At 39.4% G+C, this 15,855-nt stretch overlaps 1 protein-coding gene across 1 annotated transcript; it reads right to left on the bottom strand.

Annotated features, from left to right (window-relative positions):
- Positions 1–2,169: 2,169 nt before the first annotated feature.
- Positions 2,170–2,628, bottom strand: LOC149843012 (uncharacterized). The gene has a single exon (XM_090000811.1). It carries the CDS (start codon positions 2,626–2,628, stop codon positions 2,170–2,172), a length of 459 nt encoding a protein of 152 aa, XP_089856937.1.
- Between the last annotated feature and the right edge of the window lie 13,227 nt (positions 2,629–15,855).

The following is a 15,855-nucleotide window of genomic DNA, read 5'->3' as shown; positions in this document are numbered from 1 at the left end:
GAGGAGCCGGGAGACAGGGGGACGACCGACCTCCTATCGGTCGCCCGATCTCTCACAGGAGTAGACAGGGGCCCCGTAGGCCCCCTGTCGGCCTCAGATGGATACGCAGGGTGCTGCAGGGGTCGTGCGCAGCCTGCCGGCCTCCCTACGAACCCCTAAGAAAAGGAAAAAATAGAGGGAGGCGAAGAGGGAGGGCACGGCTTGGGTTGTGCGCCGCCTGTCGGCGTCCTGGCGAGGTGACAGAGAGGGAGATGGGAGGGGGAGGAGGAGAAGGTAGAGTGATGTACCTGGAAGGAGAGGAGGCGAGGTGGCTGGCGGTCGGCGGCGCGCGCAGGGAAGGAGGAGACGTCGGTCGGGGTTGCCGGCGAGGTTGTTGCCTGCAGGAAATGAGAAGGGGGGCGGGGCATCTATCCTCCCCTCCCGTAACGCTCTTAAAGAGCTCGGGGAGGGGCGATAAAAGGGGAAACCCCGATGGGTTTCCCTTAACGGGTCGAATGCGCGGGTGAGGGGTTGCGGCGCACAGGGGAGGGTTTGTTTTTAAACAACTCCTCCCTCTGTGTCGGGTTTTAAAACCCTAGCGTTAACGGGCCCGGGTCGGGTCCCGACCCGACCCGACCCGGCTCGGGTCCGATTAAATAAAAAAATTTTTTTTGTGAAAAACGTGGGTTTTACATAATGTGCGTGTGATTTATTATAGCAAGGTGTATCATCGAGGCTGCGATAAGCAGGGCGATGATACAATGCTGCCTTCGATGAATCAACAGAAAATAAAAAGAGGAAAGACAATGAAGAACTATAGAAATAAAGAAGAGGAGGATAGGTTGCTTACCTCCAGATGCAGTCGACCTTTATTCGCTTGGGGCCAGGAGTACCCAAAGAAGGGGAATTAAAGAGGTAAGAGAGGTGGATAGATGTTGGGGTCGATAATGGATGGATTAGAAGAGGCTTGGAGGCCTCTTCTTAAAGAGAGATTAGAATGCTCGAGAAGGTGAAGCAGTTAAGGATGGAAGGCCATCGAGCGGAAGAGAGGGCGATGGAGGGTGCGAACGAGAGGTGGTCGTTGCAACTTTCCTCAAATTCTAAAGAGGGGGCTCCCAAAAATTTTTTTCATAAAAGGGGTTTCAAGAGACGGTTTTAACAAAACAAGTTTCAAAAGAGTTTAACTGCATATTTTCTGAAATTTTTGGATTTTCGATTTTCTTTTTTTTTGTTCTTTTCTCGGTATTTTTTGAATTTTTTGTTATTTTGGAAATAAAACCCTAAAACTTAAGAAAATATGAGGGACAAAAACTATTTTTTGTATTTTTTGGTAAGAATTTACAAAAATAGGGGTTTTCTAAAAATTTGGTTTTGATTTCTTCAGAGAATGAGTTTGGATTCAAAATTTGAAAAAAATTTCGAGTTTTAAACCTCGAATTGAGAAATATAGAGCAATAAATCCAAACGGATGCCGGATGGACTGTCCGAGCTATTCAAAAGCTATTTTTGGTATTTTTGTAATTTCAATTTGGAAATTGGACAACGAGGTTCAGATTCGGATCTTTTACCCGGATCTGGATCCAAAACTGAGTCAGATGTATAAAAATGAACTAAATTTCAATAAAATCTGAGAAATAACTAGAATTTATTTTTAAAACTGACTTGATTGCTCAGAAAATGGGCTCAGGGGCAAAAAGGGAATATCTACAATATTTTGAAAATTTTGACGTGTTCACAACGTCCGACAATAACTTTCTGGTTGGTCTGCTTCGGTTGATGAGATTGCTACTGCTGCTGCTGCTGATACGCCTGGGGCTGTCTCTACTACGCCTATTGAGAAGTACTAGGCATATTTCTCCTCTGGTCATATGCCTATTTCTTCCTACAGTCCCTGATGTAATGTCCCATCTTGCCACAATATAAGCAACCGCCCGTGTCACGTGGGCAGGGTCGCCCTGGATGGTCAGTGGTGCACTTGGGACATCCGGCCGCAATGATCTGCTTCTGCGGCTACTGGCGTTGCTGATGTTGGTACTGGGGCCTACGGTTCTGATACTGTAGCTGGTTGTTGTTGTTGTTGTTGTTGTTGTTCCGATTCTTCTTTGATGGAGAATGGAACTTCCTTCCACCCTGGTTCTTCTGAAACTGTCTCTTCCTCGGCCAACTCTTTTGGCCTGGATGATGCTGCTGTTAACGAGATGCGGGAGTCTTCTGAGATTTTGTCCAATCATGTTCTAGTAAGGAGGTCGTCTCCAAAGCCTCGTCTATTGTCAACGGTGCACGGGTGTACACCTTCGTCCGTAAAGCTGGTTTTAGACCTCGAGCAAACTTAAGTGCTCGCTCCTTCTCCGTTGTGTACAAATTCGGACAGAATCTCTCCAAGCTGCGGAAACGAGTGACGTACTCTGCAAGAGACGAACTACCCTGTTGAAGATTAAGAAACTCCTGCATTTTCCTGCTCCTCTCGTGAGCTGGAAAGTATGCAGCATAGAATGCTTCAACGAACTGTTCCCAATCAATCGGCTGGTTGTCAAATTTAATCTCCCAAGTGGTCGCCCACCACCTTTCAGCATCTTTGCTGAGACGGTACGTCCCGAAGTCCACCTTGCGATTGTCACCGACTTGAAGAACACGGAAGATCCGCTCCATTTCTCGTATCCAATCTTCAGCTGCCTCAGGTGTCGCTTTTCCGTCGAACGAGGGGGATTCATACTCATGAATTGTTTGTATGGTACTGCTGCAACTGGAACTTGGGCAGGAACTCCCTGACCCAGGGCGGCCTACTGAAAGTACTCACCCATGTTCCACATCGTTTCTGCCTGGCGTCTGACAACCTCCCTAAGGTTGTTCAAGGTCTCCATGAGATCATCACACCTCATACGCCACGCCATCTAAATAAGTAAAATTACATATAAGAAACTGGCAAGTACTCAAAGAGAGAAAATTCATTTCATTAATAAGAAAACAACAAGCATTATAGAAACACCCTTCGTCAAGATAGGGTTAAACAAACACTGCTAACAACTTAAGCAAAAATCAGAAACAAAACACTGACTCAGTGTTTCTAACAACAAAACATCACATAACAACTTCATGACTTGCTAGTGTAGAAGTCTCTATAGTCCTTCCAGCTTCCATAGCGCCTCGGCCTGACATGGGGAGGAGAAACAGGATTCCTCAGCGGCGTGTCAAAAATCTCCTGGACTTCTGTAAACACCCCAAATTTTCACTCACCTTCTTGACATCGCCCTCAATCGGCACATTTCAGTTCTCTGGAAGCAATGAAGGGCAAAATGGTCATTTTCTGAGATTGAACCTTGCAGAAAGTCCAAAATTTTATTCTTGAGCCTCAAAATTTCTATATTTAGGTTCAGAGACATCTTCAAATTGCAAAATTTCAAAATCCTTTTTCTGGACAAAAAGCTAGAATTTCCATGTCCGAGCTCAAAGTGACATTTCATAGAACATGTCTTTGCATAGCATTGCATCATTTCACTGCACAACATGTCATTTTGAGATCTAGAACTCCTGATTTTCAAAATTGTCCATCCAGATTTGATTTTTAAAAATTTTCAAACTGATTTTTAAAACCCTGGGTATTCAAAATTACCAAATTTTCCCATTTTACCCCCAGGACTTTGAATTACAAAAATTTTCTCAAGAAAAACAATCTGGATATTTGGATATTGATTTTAAAGATTTTATCTCAAAATTTTTTGCAAAAGATTTTAAATCTCTTTACAAAATTTTTTACATTTATCCATATTTTTGCCCTGGAAAACCAATTTTTCCAAATTCTTGAAAACAAATAATGTTTTATCTCGTATTTTCAAATAAATGGAGTCGGACTTGCCTTTGAACTAGCATCATACTCAGACTCCCAGGTAAGTTTCTTATTCTCAAGGGGGACCCACCCAAAGATCGCACCAATTTGCAAATTTTTCTTTTTAATCTCTTAGTATTATTTATTTATTTATCTATTTTAGTTAGTGGACCCACACACATGTGGCACCCCAATTGAAAATAAAAGACTTGCAAAAACAAAACAAAACTTTATTTTCAAAAGGATTTTAAAAATGGATTGAGGTGGCATTTCCATAAAAGCATCTCATTTATTCATTTTCTTTTTTTATTTCTTTGCATACATAATTTTTTTTTTTAGGATACAACTCAAAACGGCACCACAGCCGAACTTCCAAAAAAAATAAAAAATAAATAAATTTCATTTTACCTAAAACTTAGGTAAATGAAATGAAAATTTTGAAAAAATCACAAGATGCGCCCTTTTGAAAACGGTAGCATTAAGTTTCAATTTGAAAAAGATTTCAAAAATTGTAACGGAAGCTCAAGGCTGCGTTTTTTTTAAAGGGCTCAAAGTTTTTAAAAAGGGGGGCCATTGATCGAAGAGGAAAAAAAAAGCGATTGATAGCTGAATTTCTTTCTGATTGCAGGAGTCGCTCTGTCGTGGAAGGTGCCCCCATTGAAGATTTTATCTTGAGCATCCAGGTTGAAGGGCGGCAGATGGTGGCTGCCCCTTTTCTATAAACCCACCAGCTGAGAGTTCAAGAGGTTGCCGCACATCCACCTTCAGCAGATCCAGCAGCTTGCTGAAGATCATCTTCCACCTCCAGCTGGCTGCTGCCCATCGCCCAGCCATCTCAACCTTTCTGCAGCCCATCGCCCAGCCATCTCAGCCTCTCCTTCAGCCCAGCCAACGCCTTCATCTGCTTCAGCCCACCTGCAAAAGGAAACATCATCCAGCCAGTGGATTTCCTTCTCAGCGTAGGGCTCCCTTTCACCTCCAACGTGTTGCTGCCATCCCTCTTCCACCTTCAGCCAACTGCATCCACATCCCCTTCAGCCCAACAATTGCTGCCCAACCTCATTTCAGCCCAGCTGCAGCCCAGCTAACGTGTCCATCCTCTTTTCCAGCCCCTTCACGTTTACCTTCAAACAGCAGGCTGTCTCCTTCTTCAGAACATTCAGCCTAGCAGAGATCCAGCAGGAAACCATTTGCCTTCAGCCTAGCAGAGATCCAGCTGCATCACCATCCTCCGCGTTACCTTCAACCTTCCCATCTTCTTCAGCCCAGCAGAAGGTCCAGCCACCAGCAGAAGATCCTGCACTTCCCCATCCTTTTTCAGTCCAGCAGCAGAAAAACAAAAAAAAATAAATATAAAATTGGATCGAAGGTTAGTAATCTTTGGGATGCTTATTGCCCTCCCTTTCACTCTGGTGTACTACATCTTGCTTGCGATTTGAAGTTTAATGATTAATATCAGCAGATGGTATGAATTATGATATGTTTCAAGACTTCTTTTCTATTTTTGATCAAATGCGCCACTCTTGGGAGGTCAGATTTGGCTTTGATGGTAGAAAAAGGGAAAACCAAAGTGTGGATTTTGACAGAAGCCTAATGAGTGAAACAACAGGAAAAGCGGCTTTGCCAGCCATATGCTGCATTTTGAAAGTGCTTAAAGGTGAATCTTTCCAAGTTGTTGGAGATTATAACTTCAACATGCTTAAAAGGTAGAACCTGTTGAAGGCATCGAGGGAACATCACCATTTGATTTAGGTGATCATGCTTTTGTTTAGCTTAATGCTAAATTAATGTTTGATGGAGTTAGGGCTGGAACATCACCATCTGAATGATGAAAGCATGCTCATGTTTAGCTTAATGCTAAAATTCCTGTTTTTATGAAGCTATGGTTGGAATATCACCATTTGATTTATGAGATCATGTTTAGCTTAATGCTAAAATTCCTGTTTTATGAAGCTATGGCTGGAATATCACCATTTGATTTATGAGATCATGTTTAGTTTAATGCTGAAATTCCTGTTTTTATGAACCTATGGCTGGAATATCACCATTTGATTTATGAGATCATGTTTAGCATAATGCTAAAATTCCTGTTTTATGAAGCTATGGCTGGAATATCACCATTTGATTTATGAGATTTTGTTTAGCTTAATGCTAAAATTCCTGTTTTATGAAGCTATGGCTGGAATATCACCATTTGATTTATGAGATCATGCTTAGCTTAATGCTAAATTCCTGTTTGCTGTATTGTTATAATATCACCCCATTTGCAGCACCAATTACACATATTGTTTCATCACTTTCCACAATATCTTCACCTTTTCACTAAGCTTTTCATACCCTTTTCACAATATCCTTGAAACAGGCCATTATTCCCACAGTGCATTTCCTGCACATTACGTATGTGTTGTATTTACCATCTTCTGCAGGTATGCAGTCTTGATAATCGGCTATGTTCATGAAAGAATATATCCATATCAGTTCATGATCTCTATGCCATCTTTTGCACGCTTCATTATTGATATATAGAGAAGCTCCATACTCGATTTTACTGAGAAATATGTTGTAATTTGGGAAATACGGCTGTGTAAAATCACCTACAGAAACTGCATATACCTGTATTTTCTGATTTTACCCATTATATGGATTTTCCATTAATATGTATATTTTCTCATTACATGTATATATATATCTATATATATGTATATCTATTGTATATCTACCTATATGTATACATATATATGTATACATATATATATGTTATATACATATATATGTTATATACATATATATATACATATATATATATATACTTGTATATATATATATATATATATATATATATCCCTTCATGTGCACTTATTTCCATATATGAGCATCCATGTATCTAATTTCTCATATAAATACACCTCCATTATTACATATCATTTAGCACCAATTTTAGCAATTTTGATATATATATACATATCTTCTTCGTATATATTATATATATATATGTCCATTTCCTTGGTTATCTTGTACTAATTCTCATTTTGCAGGAAAATCTAGACTATGTTGATTCCTTGGCTCCATTTCATTTTTTTTTACTTTATGTTAGCAATGTAACAATCAAATGTAAACCTTGGAATAATATTTACTTTTACCGCTTAGATTAGGATACATCTCATGTAGTTTGATTCTTGCAATATCCTGATTCTATGATTCATACATCTCAATTTTCAAAATTCATCATGGATGAACACGAATGACACGTGCACCAACTCTTAGAGAGTTGATGAACTCGGTGGAATCCATATTTACGGCCATAGTCGGAATATGGACGAGACCCAGATCCATCATCTTTCTACTAGTCACATTGAGCCTACACTTTTAGGCTATCTTAAAAATGCACATCATATTTCTAAATTTTCAAAATATTGTGAATTAACTCAAGTAAGCTCTGAACATATTCATGGCCACAGTCAGAATATGTGAAGGATTTACTTTGGCCTAATCCACATTTTTTCAACAAATTTTTCAGAAAACTTTCCAAAGTGCATTCATTCATTCCAATCACATGCATCATATGTTTTTCTCATGATTTTCTTAAGAGATTTTCACTTCATGGAATTGATTTCTCAAGAAACCATGATGATATTCGGAGTTGCATTTCCCAAATCAAAGTTTTCCCGTGATTTTCCCTAAAAAGTTATTTTCTTAAGATCCATTTTCAAAAGGAATTTTCATCTTTCTCAAGAATCAAAAATCGATTTTCAGATATTTCTAGGACAATATTTTCAGGATTTCAATTTCCTAAGTTCTTAATTTCCTTCTCCAATGAGTTTTCCTATAGATTTTCCCTCATTTTCCTAAGAAAGTTCTCAAAGTCCGAGTTTTCCTGACAAGTGTTTTCCTTTTTAAATATTCATCTTTTCTCAAGAATTACTTCAGTTTTCCTGAGATTCTCATTTCTTCATGATTTTCCAAATCTTTATAAACTTTCTCAAGATTTTCTCGAGATTCTCACTTCTTCAAGATTTTCCAAATCTTTATAAACTTTCTCGAGATTTCAAACCTTCTTCGTCTGAGTTTCTTGAGATATTGATTTCCATCTTTTCCCTGAGAAATGCTTTTCAACTCCAAATGTTTTCTAAGCATACATCATATTTTCCAATTTACATTTTCCAAAAATCTCATCGCACATGTCTGAATTCTCTGTGCATTTAGGATAGAACGCAATTTCGATAATTTTACTAAGTCAAGCACAATTTTGGTCCTTGATTCGATTACCTCTGTTAAAGGCGGCAGGAACGGTCGAACCTCGTACCGACAGGTCGAGCCCCATCCCATGGATTTTCCCGCAATTTTCAAAACGGAGGCAAGTATTTCAAAATAATTTCCAAAATCCGGTCAAGTTTGAATCGCGAAAGCATTTTTCCTCTCTCTTCCGCAAGGAAGGGAAGACGGGAAAAATTTTGCGACGATAACAGGTTTGGCGACCGTGATGGGACATGTCCTTGTTTGACCTAAATTATGCTTGACTTAGTTCAATTATCGAAATTATGTTCACATGTCAGCTCTTTACTTTTGATATCATGCGAACCTATGAGCCTAGATTCTGACCTAGCTGACATTGACTGTATATAGCTTAGGCATGGTTTGGTAAGACCAGATTGAGGATATATTTTCATGCACACATAGACTTAGGTCTAAATACAACTCTCCTCAATTTAGGATCTGAATGCAAACAATGTATGCTTCTTCAAAGTTTTCAAAATCTATCTCTCTAGGATTTAGAGTCATCTATTTCTTGCATGTGATCATTTTTTCAAACCTCAATTACCTATCATTACCCGGTCTTCACGTTGGTGGGCTCTCTTCCAGAACCCTAGTTCGGGACAGAACCTCACAACTGGGCCAATTATTTGGGTTAACGCCCCCCTACCACGTACCGCGGGCCACAGTCCGAAGTATATCGGTAGGCGCTCAAGGATGTTGGAAAACCTTACCTTAGAACCGGAGTTGAGATTATATGCCACGTACCTCGGATTTCGTTTCGGGTATATCGGCATAACTGGATTGGACAAAGATGATCTAAACCTAGAGTTAGGATTAGGGTCCTACAGCTATTTTCAAAATGATGCATCTAGGGTCAGCCTTTTAGGGAATACTAAATGTGCATAAATGTTTTTGCAGGATGTGATTGTTTGTATGCTACTTCTATTTTCTTACATTTTTCCCAAAATATTTTCAAATATCCATATTTCTCACGTTTTCCTTTATTTTCTCAAACCCTGGATGATTTTCCCAAATATCCAATTTCTTTTAAAACCCCAGGTGAGTTTTCTATTCTCCCGTTCTACTATATCTCGGATTTTCAGCCTTATTCCGATGCTGCCTGCAAATTTTTGAAATTTCAAATGTTGCTCATGTCTTCAAAAACTTCTTTTTGGGTATATCTTCCAAATTTTATCCAAAATTTTGTTTGTCATTTCCTTCCAAGATTGCCTTATCCCATCATTTGTTTTTCGCTCAAGATTGTTGCTTTGAAAATTCTTTTTTCCATCATGCTAAACATCCCATGTGGTTCTGCAGAGGGCATTGGCGTGGTTGTGTGATCCAGACGAGATCAAAGACCGCACATTAGTTACAGACAGTGAGTGAGAAATGGATTCCATAAAGTCTGTCAAAGAGGGAGCTCAAACCATCAAGGAGGAGATTGATCTCGCTATATATCAGTTGTTCAAAAGAATGATGATTGAGATATTATCCGAACAAGCTGAAGCCAATTTCAGAAAAGTTCCTGTTAAAGAAGAGGCATCTATCACCATCCCTATAAGCATCATTGGCGACCACAATAGCGCAAAAGGTTCTAAACCTAGCAACAACAAAAACAGAGGCAATCAAAGCAGCAATTTGGAAGAGCCTAAGGGTCGGAAGGGAAAGTATTCCAAAATCCAGGATAGACCTTTTCAATCCAGCCCTCAACAAAAGGAAAAAAATAAAGAAAAACCAAAGCGTGGAAACAGGAGCGGCAATCGAGATTTCACTCCTATAGACGAACCACTCGACGAAGTCCTTGAATACATGTTGATCAAGGGATTAGTCCGGCTCCCAAAAGCCACAGATCCTTCCACCATCATGGGAAGATTCTTGAACCAGTTTTGCAAATTCCATCGGGCAGTAGGGCATGACATTGATCATTGTTTTGTCTTCAAAAACATTGTGCAAGACTGTATTGATAAGAACCTCTTTGTTGAAGGCAGAGAAGAAGAACATCCAGTAGCCCTAACCAAGCAAGTTCAGTCCAGTTCCCAGAAAGAAGTCAAAGAAGTCAACATTCAACAGAAATCCAGCAATCCGAAGAAGATAAAGCATGACGGTTGGAGTTATGATCGCGAGTTTATTCCTTTAGGTCAGCCAATCGAAGAAATTCTTGGATATCTGCTCGCGAAGAATATGATCAAACTTCCAAGGATTGTGGATCCTCCCGTCACCATGGGGAAATGGAAAGATTGTTTCTGCAAGTTCCATCGGGCAATGGGGCACGATACTCAATGTTGCTTTGTTCTCAAAAATATTATACAGAACTACATCGATAAAGAGCTTTTGGTGCCGGAAGAAAGAGAGGGACGAGTTGCAGTCCTGACCAAGCCTTTCCCGATTACTCGGAAGAATGACAATGCCAATGCCAATGCCTTCTCATTTTGTCATATTTATTTTTGTCAGGACGATATAGTCCTAGTTGTTTTCCTTTTTTAAGTTGTCATCCCTTTTAAGGCATCAATAAAATCATCAACTTTTCTCATTTAATTATGACATTCTTCTTTTGGTTGTTCTATTTTTTTTAATATTATTCTCTCTTCCCCATTACACTGGGGCATCTTTTTGAATTTTTTTTTTCAAACATTCTGTATGCAGGCAGGATCAAATAAAATCCCTCACCATTCATTTGCACTTCATTTGCATTTTCATGTGCATGTGCATTTCATTGGCACTAATTATGCAACCAATTCACTTCTCATTCAGGAGAAGGGATAAATCTTGAGGCCATGAATGATTTCTTATCCTAATCATCAATCTCTTACTCCAGTTTACCATCTTTGTTCTTCAGATAGAATCCTCTTTTCAAAAATCCAGTTTCTGCACTGACAATTTGCAAAATTTTGATCCTCTAACCGGGTTCTCCTCTGAAGATCCGAATTCCGATCCAAGCTTCTTTTTCTTTCAAACTCCAACTTTCAAGTTGGTCCATATCATTTTCCTTTGTTGATCCGGGTTCCGACTCAAGATCTCTTTATCTTATTCGAGCTCTGATTCGAGCTCTTCATTCTCTTTTGTTGATCCGAGTTACGACTCGAGATCGCTTTATCTTATTCGAGCTCTGATTCGAGCTCTTTATTTTCTCTATTGATCCGAGTTCCGACTCGTGATCTCTTTACCTTACTCGAGCCCTGACTTGAGCTCTTTATTTTCCTTTGTTGATCTGGGTTCCGACTCGAGATCTCTTTATCTTATTAGAGCTCTGATTCAAGCTCTTCATTCTCTTTTGTTGATCCGGGTCCCGACTTGAGATCGCTTTATCTTATTCGAGCTCTGATTCGAGCTCTTCATTTTCTCTGTTGATCCGAGTTCCGACTCGTGATCTCTTTACCTTATTCGAGCTCTGATTCGAGCTCTTTATTTTCCTTTGTTGATCCGGGTTCCGACTTGAGATCTCTCTACTTTATTCGAGCTCTTCATTTTCCTTTGTTAATCCGGGTTCCGACTCGTGATCTCTTTACCTTATTCGAGCTCTAACTCGAGCTCTTCATTTTCTTTTGTTGATCCGGATTTCGACTCGTGATCTCATTATCTTACTCAAGCCCTGACTCGAGCTCTTCATTTTCTTTTGTTGATCAGGGTTCCGACTCGTGATCTCATTATCTTACTCGAGCCTTGACTCGAGCTCTTCATTTTCTTTTGTTGATTCGGGTTCCGACTCGAGATCTCTTTATCTTATCCAAGCTCTAATTCAAGCACTTCATTTTCTTTTGTTGATCCGGGTTCTGACTCGTGATCTCATTATCTTACTCAAGCCCTGACTCGAGCTCTTTATTTTCTTTTGTTGATCCGGGTTCCGACTCGTGATCTCATTATCTTACTCGAGCCCTGACTCGAGATCTTCATTTTCTTTTGTTGATCCGGGTTCTGACTCGAGATCTCTTTATCTTATCCAATCTCTAATTCAAGCACTTCATTTTCTTTTGTTGATCTGGGTTCCGACTCGTGATTTCATTATCTTACTCAAGCCCTGACTCGAGCTCTTTATTTTCTTTTGTTGATCCAGGTTCCGACTCGTGATCTCTGTATTTTATTCGAGCTCTGACTCGAACTCATCATTCTCCTTTGTTGATCCAAGTCATTTCGATCCTCAGGGTCTGTTAATTGCTCAAATTTGATATTTTGCCCACTAATTTCCAATTTAAATCTTTGGATCATGCAATTTTCCAATTCCGACCCCTGGGTCACCCAATTTCCAATTTTAATTCCAATTCTCAATTCTCAATTCTAAATTCTCAATTTTGACCTCCAGGTCATTTAATTTCTAATTTTTGACCTTCGGGTCACTCAATTCTCAATTTCGACCTTCGGGTCACACAATTTCGACCTTTCGGTCAACCAATTCTCAATTTCGACCATTAGGTCATCCTATTTCGACCTCTGGGTCATTCAAATTTCCAACAGTCAATTTTCTAATTTTCAATTTCGACCTTTGGGTCAATCAATCTCAATATCCAATTTCAATCATTTCTCTTGCGAGAGACCCTTTTTAGGGAAAGTTTGAGGGAGCTCGTTCTTTTCGCATGCTATCCTATTCGTTCACTTAGCCTCTTTTCAGGGAGAGTTTGAAGGGACTCGTGTCTTCGTGAACCGTTTGCAAAACAATTTCCAATTTCACACAAGGACCCCTTTTAAAGGGAGAGGCTCGACGGAGACTCGCTTTTCTTGTGACCCCCCAATTTCATACTAGGCCATTTTCGTCATGGAGGACCCTCTTTAGGGAGAGTGTGATGGACTCGTTCCTTTCATGACCCGATTTTCAGACCTCACTATTATCGGTCCCTTTCCATAAGAGAAGCCTAATATTAGGGAGCTTTGACGAAAGCTTAATTTCTCTTCGAAAGTTCATTTTGCAAACACCTTCTCTTCAGGGATGAGAGGAGTATTTCCCATTTCCCATTCAGGTAAGGGCCAAGCCTGAGTCTCTCTTTTTGGGGAAAAAGAGAGGAGAATTTTCGTCACGGATGTATCGAGCCGGACCTCAAAGGCTCTCTTTCACCAAGATTTCAAGAAAAATTTGTCAATTTATCAATCAATTATTTGTTGATTTCAAAAACTTTATTATACAAATCTTTACCTCAGTCTACCTTCAGCATTACTCCCAAGAGAGTGAAGCTTTTGCGAGAAGAGATTCAAACTTCAAATTCTTTCTATTGGCCAACCAAAAGGATGAAGGATAAATCCTCGATATGGCCAGAAAAGAAGATTCAATGTTATTGAAAAGCCATAGATGATTGATATTGATCGCAGTCAATAAAACATCTTTAAAGATTATTCTTGTAAAATGAGGCAGTGGAAATATCTTGAGCGCTAGAAAAAGAGAACATTTACCCAAGCCCTATCTCCTCAAGCTGTAATTAAATATCCGCAAAAGGGATCTCTCAATTGTCGTCAAGATGAAGGCGAATTAAGCGAGTAGACCCCCGGGGCCAAAGAAGATTTAAAACATTTCCAAGATGACAGAGTTTGTGACGGATCCTTCCAGGGAAAGTCCAAAGCACTATCGAGATGAAGGCAGATGCGATGAACCTCCTGACAATCCCCAAAAGATATTTAATTTCAGCTATCATCCAAAGATCTCCCAGCCCATGAGCCAATATCGTCAAAGAAGGATCGAAACATCACCAAGTTGAAGGAGTTTGTGACGTACCCTTCCCAAAAGAGAGCAAGAGAGGAAAAAGAGAGAGAGAGAAAATCATAACATCTCCAAAATGAAGGAAATTGTAGCAAAAACCCAAGAGAGCCAAAAGAGTGCAGCAAGATTATCATGAGAGAAGCTCTCAGGATATCAAACTACCAAATTTATCAAGAATCCTCTTTAAATTTGTGAAATTCTATTATCAATATTCTTTCATCAACTGCTTTCATAATATCAAATTCTCTTTCCTGTTCATATCAAGGAAATTGATAGCTTCCTTGAAGAAGGTCAATTGCAAGCAATTTGGATTTCAAGTCTCGATTCTACGAAGTGAACCTTGTTTGGAGGTAATGCTTTGGGTAGAAAATAAGGAATATCTTTGCAACAATGTGCAACATTTTCAAAAACTTTGAATCAACAACAGAATTCTCAATATTTTGACAATATTTTCTAGCTATCCTGACGTGAAGTGAGAGCTTGATGTGTGTTTTGATACATCCTGACACCAATTTTAAATCCCTGACTTGATTCCTTCCCTTCTTTGAGAGCATGAACTCTCAGATTTGCATACTTCCCTGTGTCCCCACTGTCCCACCATAGACAGTCCCATTTCGGTTCGAGGTCGAACCGCCAATCATTTCTCGCAAAAGGCAATTTCAAAAGCTGATTTTAGTCTCAGCAATGAGACGCACAAGATCAACCCCTTTTCAAAGCTTTAGGGACCCCATTTTCCTTCCTTTTGCAAAACCTCTGTTGGATTTATTGTGCAAAATCCAAAGGTTCCATCATGGTCTCTTTTTTCGAGGATTCCACTCCATTCTTTGCCCGATCAGGATAAGGGTACAAACCTGAGCCTCATCCAAAGAGGTATTCCATTTTCCGCCCGATCAGGATAAGGGTACAAACCTGAGTCTCATTTTTATGAGATATTTTATTCCCCAATCAGGTCAAGGGTTCAAACCTGAGCTTTGTTCCATACGAAGCGTTTTCTGTCCTATCCAAGTTAAGGATAAAAACCTGAATTTCACTCTCATAAAGCCAATCTTTCCTCTTTATTCTCCATTTCATATGTACCATCCTCCTCGGGCTAATTTCTTCATACCCAGTCAGATCCTTCTAACTGGGGCATTTTATATATAGCCCAAATTTGGAGTGTTTTTCTTTGCCACTAAGCTCGACCATAAGCCGGCTTAGTAGCAAAGAGGGGCATCTGTAAACACCCCAAATTTTCACTCACCTTCTTGACATCACCCTCAATCGGCACATTTCAGTTCTCCGGAAGCAATGAAGGGCAAAATGATCATTTTCTAAGATTGAACCTTGCAGAAAGTCCAAAATGTTATTCTTGAGCCTCAAAATTTCTATATTTAGGTTCAGAGACATCTTCAAATTGCAAAATTTCAAAATCCTTTTTCTGGACAAAAAGCTAGAATTTCCAAGTCCGAGCTCAAAGTGACATTTCATAGAACATGTCTTTGCATAGCATTGCATCATTTCACTGCACAACATATCATTTTGAGATCCAAAACTCCTGATTTTCAAAATTGTCCATCCAGATTTGATTTTTAAAATTTTTCAAACTGATTTTTAAAACCCTGGGTATTCAAAATTACCAAATTTTCCCATTTTACCCCCAGGACTTTGAATTACAAAAATTTTCTCAAGAAAAACAATCTGGATATTTGGATATTGATTTTAAAGATTTTATCTCAAAACTTTTTGCAAAAGATTTTAAATCTCTTTACAAAATTTTTTACATTTATCCATATTTTTGCCCTGGAAAACCAATTTTTCCAAATTCTTGAAAACAAATAATGTTTTATCTCGTATTTTCAAATAAATGGAGCGGGACTTGCCTTTGAACTAGCATCATACTCATACTCCCAGGTAAGTTTCTTATTCTCAAGCGGGACCCACCCGGAGATCGCACCAATTTGCAAATTTTTCTTTTTAATCTCTCAGTATTATTTATTTATTTATCTATTTTAGTTAGTGGACTGTAAACACCCCAAATTTTCACTCACCTCCCCTACATCTCCACCAAACATCCTCATTCAACCTCTGAAATCGCTGGAGGGCAAAATGGTCATTTTCTGAGCCAGACCTTGCAAAAGTC

This window comes from Nuphar pumila, chromosome 3, assembly GCF_984573655.1.
Source record: "Nuphar pumila chromosome 3, dmNupPumi1.hap1.1, whole genome shotgun sequence".
Taxonomy (NCBI): Eukaryota; Viridiplantae; Streptophyta; class Magnoliopsida; order Nymphaeales; family Nymphaeaceae; genus Nuphar; species Nuphar pumila.
The sequence above is the reverse complement of the archived record's forward strand: the minus strand, read 5'-3'. Positions and strand labels throughout refer to the sequence as shown.